Below are 5913 nucleotides of genomic sequence, written 5' to 3'. Positions count from 1 at the left end.
ATGTCTAGCAAGCAGGTGCCAGTACTGTAAAAAAGTAAGAAATTTAAAAAACGAGTCAGAAGTCCGTCGTGGAAAGATCTGCTCAATTACCATTTTGTTGAGAGTTGTCCAAAGAGTCCACATCAATGCCACAAAGATACACCAAAAAAGGCGGCGCTTGTGACCCGGCTGGGTCGCCCTGCCTTGTAGGAACTCGGCCAGGTCTCCGGCCTCCCAATCGGACCCGAGTGCCTCCCGAATAAAGCTCCATAGAGCTCGTGCCGCGGAACAAGAAAACAGGATGTGAGTGCCCGTCTCTAGAATACTACAGAGGGGGCACATGCCATCGCCCGGACTGCTGCGCTTAAGGACCTCAGTCCTTGAGGGCAAGCGGTTCCGGAGCAGCTGCTAGACGAATATATTTATTTTAAGCGGCACAGGGGCCTTCCACAGTGGTGATAGCCACTGTATGGCCGGAGCGTGACACAACGCCTGATATGCCAAACTAATGGAGAATTCTCCCCCATGAGACAATGTCAGGGGATTATGGATAGCCCCAACTGGACGGCCGAAGGAGAGACTCCAGGAGACAATGTCAGGGGACTGTGGATAGCCCCGACGGGACGGCCAAAGGAGAGAGACTCCAGGAGACAATGTCAGGGGACTGTGATAGCCCCGACAGGACGGCGGCCCTCAGTCTGTCCCATTCCAGAGCCTCCTCCTGGCCAAATGCTCGGCAGAACGTGATATTCCACTGGGCTACGCCACGGAAACCAGAATATACGGGTCCGAACAAATAGCAAAAAGGCTAGGGAAACCAATGCGTAGTGGCGCATCACCCAACAAATGATCGAGCCAGAATTGAGTGTCATTCCCATTCCCAACCGAGAAGGTGGCACCAAGCCGGATCTCATGCTTAATCTTCTGGATAGATTTCCAGAATTGAGACCCAGCTACGCGCGAGCATGTCTAAGAGGGGCGCACCCCGCAAGTATTTGGCAACCACAAACCGCCCTCTCCACGCAAGATCCGCCAGACGCAATGCAACATCAGGGCGACATTCATGTGCCGAGAGGCCGTCATACCTAGCCCACCTCGATCTTTAGGTAAGCAGATGTCCGCCCATTTGACCATGTGGTATTTTGGGCGGCCATCGGCAGCCTGCCAGAAGAACCTTGCCAGCTCCTTATGATATCACTCCGTGGTAGAAGAGCCGCTTACCCACTGGTGATGAAGATGAACTCAAAGATGCACACCAACATGATTTCCTTGGAGCTGGAAATTAAGAACTGACAACATGAAATTAACAACTCAATAATGTAATATACAAGATATCTCATTACAAACAAAGTGGAACAAAAAACAATGATGCTCCTAGCAGTTATAGGTTGGAAACTTTCCATTATCAACACGAACCATGAGGCCAACATATTTACCAAAATGACAAGTTTTTTTGAAGATAAAAAGCATGGAGGCAAGTGGATGCCACCATACTTGTAAAATTTACACACAGACTAGAGGGATATTATGGAAAGAAACAAAATGGTGATTAACTTAAGAAATCTAACTAAGAAACTAACCTGTGAGCCAATAGAATTTCTAAACAATGCTACAGCAACAAGCCAATCCTATTCTTTGAGCCAAGATGACTAGCCTGATGAATTATATATGGATAAATCAATCAGTTCACAAACGAAATTTTGCTGGAGCATAACACTGCTTACATGTCCTTCGGCAATTCAAGCTGTAAACAAGTTTGTCTTGTCAAGGTAGCAGACATTAAAACAACATGGAGTCAAAGACAAGTACAACATAGGTCTTGAGGACTCAAAACTGTTTGAAACAAATAAGCTGGCTAGCTAGCCTTCAACATGGGCTTTCAGTTTGTTTTCTGGGAAATCTGCTATCAAACAAGGTGTGTACAGAAAAGACTTTTTTATGTCTCCCGCGTGCCCAGCGTGGTAGTCATTGGGCCATATATTACCCAAATCCTGCACTATTGAGGTATTCAGATGGTAGGCCACTGCTCTTCTTAGCGAAAGAAGATCCAAGAAGATGACTTCTTTGTAAGGATGAAATCCAAGAAAACTAACATAGGGTAAGTAGCTCTCTACGACCTCAGATTCATTGTCACCTATATTATCGTTGTCGGAATCCCATTCGACTTCACTCTTCACAAAAGAATTGTTGCTGTGATCTTCATCCATGTTAACATCATTTAAATCCTGTTGACCATAGTGTTCAACATTGATAGCATCCTGTAAACTCCAGGGTCCCTCCTTTTCCCCACAATGCCACATTACACGTGATAAACTCTGGTCAAGGTCAATGTGATGCTTCAACGCCCACTCCATCGTACCACATGAATCGTCAAGGATCCAAACACGAAGGTTGGTCCGATCACGAAATGTTGCACAACATAGCCCTTCCCTTGACCGTCCTAGATGAAGCTCATCATAGTCTGATTCCTCAATATCTGTTGGCATTTTAATCACCCGATACTTATTATTTGACAAGGATATTCTGCAAAACATGAAACCATCAACAACACATTTAACATTGGTGGAATTGCTTAATGTTTTAAGAGGAAAAGCAGGGCAAGAAAGATGCAGATGGACGCAACTACATGTGGAAACATTAACTCAGAGAAAATATGTTTAAACTTTAAAGGTCATATTGTATCCAAATATCAAACATAGAGCAATGATATATTTACTGTTACAAATATATAACAGGCTCGATTCACAAAATAAATAAATATAACAGGCTCATGGAGTAGACATTCGCATTACAAATACATACATATGAGCAGATGACTAAATTCAGAAATCATTGCATTGGAGTAACACAACTGAATTGCATGTGGTCCTTACCTCATAACAGTGAATCCACCGTTGCACTGCACAAATAACATGCCGTGCCAATAAGTGCTGCAGCTATTTGACGTCCAGTGCAACACCTCGTCGGAAGCCATCCCTGCAGCCTCGCCTTCGCGGAGAAACGCCCTCTGTTCCCACTGCCCCGTGCGTGATGAAAACAAGCACAACACCCATGTGGATGCTGGCCATTCCTTGGACGGCTCGGGCTGGCCCCTCTCCTCTGGGAGAGGCGTTTGAGGGACGAGCAAGATCTCATAGTGCAATGACTCGGTTGGATCAAACGCAAGGTGCGGCCGGACGATCCCCCCCTCCCTCTTCCTCTCCGGCGGCGGGGGCAAGCGTGCCCGCCACTGCGTCGCGGGGTTGGCCACCTGGAGCCCTAGCCTGTCTCGGTAAAGCAGGAGCCCATTACAGTGACCCTCGATGTGAGTATAGGTCCACTGGTAGGGGTCGGGGGGAAGACGATGGAAGTTGAGCTTGCCCAAGATATCATCCGGCACCATGGAGGGGTGAGAGAGGAAACCCGGGTAAGAGGCCTCGTTATACTCGAGGAAGATGCCACGCACCGAGTGCGGCAGGAGCTCCGGGAGCAGCAGCCGGCGGCCATCGACGATGGAGCGCCACGCCTTGCAGACGCACCGCGAGGTGGCGAGGCTGCGCGGCAGGAGGCGGCGGAGGATTTCCGCGAGGGCGTCCTCGGGCAGCGCCACGCCCATCGGATCGCCTTCCATCCCGATCCGGCGACCAAGCCGGTGATGTGTCCTCCGGAACGACGCGCTCGTTGACATCGCCGAGGGTTTCCAGGATCTCGGATCAGGTGAGATCAAGCAGGAGGAGGATTTGGGTCATCGATGTTGGGATGGACCGAGGGTTTGGGATAGCAGGATGGAGAGGATTTTCAGATCTGGGATTTAGCTTCCCCGGAATCGGAATGGTGATGGATCGGATGAAAACAAGATGAAGCAGTATGACTGTCGTGAGAGCCTCTCCAAGCAAACTTCACGCTTAAGCATTGACGGTCGGTGCGTGCGCGTTGGGCTTGGTATTCTGTTCTCAGCGTGCAACAACGTTGCTATGGGCCGAGCTTAGGGTTACAAGGACAGCCTTAGAGCATTACTAGTAGAACCCTCAAATTCTTAAATCCTTAAAGCAGATTTAAGGTTAAGAAATGCCATTTTTTGATATTTTAAGGGTTGAAAAACAGGCACAAATACTAGAACCCTCAAACACCTCGTGCGCGGCGGGAGGAGGTTCGGCGACGGCAGCGGGCGGGGGCTTCTTCCGCGCCGCGGGCTTCTTCCGCGGCTTGGTCACGGCCGGGGACGAGCCGGCAACCTTGGAGGCCGCCCCTCGTGGCCCATGAGAGGCCACCTTCGGCCGGCTCCTCTTGGTGGCCGAGGCGGGCGCCGGGGAGGCGGCGAGGGCGGGCGCCGGGGCGGTGACGGTGGCCGGGGCGGGAGCCGAAGAGGCGGCAGGAGGAGGTGCGAGGCCCGCCCGCCGCCGCTTGGCCCCGACGTGGGTTGCCGCCACCACGTCGGCCATGGCCGGGTGGGCGGGGGCGGGGGCGAGGGCGGGCGTCGAGCGGGCGAGGCGGGCGGGACGGGCGCGGCGGCGGCGGGGCCCTCCATGGCCGGCGCAGTAGGAGGCGGCGGGAGGCGGCGGGAGGAGGAGGCAGTAGGCTCCCACGCGAGAGAGGAGGAGGAGTGCAGGTTGGGGGGGGGGGGGTTTCCTCTCAACCCCTACTTCAGTTTGCAAAGTGGTTTGAGGGTTGGACCTCTAATTTTTTTACGGATTTGAGGGTTTAGAGGTTCTAGTCTACGGCGTTTTTTCGGCGAAAACTGTAAAAAAAAAGCGGTTATTTTTAGGGGTTTGAGGGTTTGAGGGCTCTATTAGTAATGCTCTTAGGCCCGTATAACTCAGGCCAACTCCAACGCGTGACCCCATCCGTCTGTCCACATTTGTTTGGGGATAAACGAATGAAGCAGGTGTCCCAACGCGAGGCCGCAAACGAACCATCGTGTTGGGGAACGTTGCAGAAAACAAAAAAAATTCCTACGTTTTCACCAAGATCCATCTATGAGTTCATCTAGCAACGAGTGACCGGATGCATCTACATACCTTTGTAGATCGCGAGTGGAAGCGTTCAAGAGAACAGGGATGAGGGAGTCGTACTCGACGTGATCCAAATCACCGAAGATCCTAGCGCCGAACGGACGGCACCTCCGCGTTCAACACACGTACGGTCAGCGTGACGTCTCCTCCTTCTTGATCCAGTAAAGGTGAAGGAGAGGTTGATGAAGATTCAGCAGCACGACGGCGTGGTGGTGGAGGCAGCAGTCACCGCAGCAGGGCTTCGCCGTTCTACTGCGAGAGGGAGAGGTGTAGCAGGGGAGAGGGAGGCGCCAAGACTTCAGGGTGCGGCTGCCCTCCCTCCCCCCCCCTTTATATAGGCTCCCCTAGGGGGGCGGCGGCCAAGGGGTGGAGTGGCCCCCAAGCCAGGTGGGGTGCCCCCCCACCCTAGGGTTCCCAACCCTAGGCGCATGGGTGGGCCAAAGGGGGCGCACTAGCCCACTATGGGCCTGGTTCCCCTCCCCACTTCAGCCCATGGGGCCCTCCGGGATGGGTGGCCCCACCCGGTGGACCCCCGGGACCCTTCCTGTGGTCCCGGTACAATACCAGTGACCCCCGAAACTTTCCCGATGGCCGATACTGCACTTCCTATATATAATTATTCACCTCCGGACCATTCCGGAACTCCTCGTGACGTTCGGAATCTCATCCGGGACTCCGAACAACTTTCGGGTTACTGCATACTAATATCTCTACAACCCTAGCGTCACCGAACCTTAAGTGTGTAGACCTTACGGGTTCGGGAGACATGTAGACTTGACCGAGACAACTCTCCGGTCAATAACCAACAGAGGGATCTGGATACCCATGTTGGCTCCCACATGCTCCTCGATGATCTCATTTGATGAATCACGATGTCGAGGATTCAAGTAACCCCGTATACAATTCCCTTTGTCAATCGGTACGTTACTTGCCCGAGATTCGA

The 5913-nt window shown here is 52.2% G+C and overlaps 1 protein-coding gene across 1 annotated transcript; it reads right to left on the bottom strand.

Annotated features, from left to right (window-relative positions):
• Positions 1 to 1575: 1575 nt before the first annotated feature.
• On the bottom strand, positions 1576 to 3910 carry LOC125520259. The gene is made up of 2 exons (XM_048685127.1): positions 2853 to 3910; positions 1576 to 2502 (listed from the first exon to the last, which is right to left on the bottom strand). Exons 1-2 carry the CDS (start codon positions 3644 to 3646, stop codon positions 1839 to 1841), a joined length of 1458 nt encoding a protein of 485 aa, XP_048541084.1. The 5' UTR covers positions 3647 to 3910; the 3' UTR covers positions 1576 to 1838.
• Positions 3911 to 5913: the final 2003 nt, after the last annotated feature.

The sequence above is a fragment of the Triticum urartu genome, chromosome 1 (assembly GCF_003073215.2).
Source record: "Triticum urartu cultivar G1812 chromosome 1, Tu2.1, whole genome shotgun sequence".
Taxonomy (NCBI): domain Eukaryota; kingdom Viridiplantae; phylum Streptophyta; class Magnoliopsida; order Poales; family Poaceae; genus Triticum; species Triticum urartu.
The sequence above is the reverse complement of the archived record's forward strand: the minus strand, read 5'-3'. Positions and strand labels throughout refer to the sequence as shown.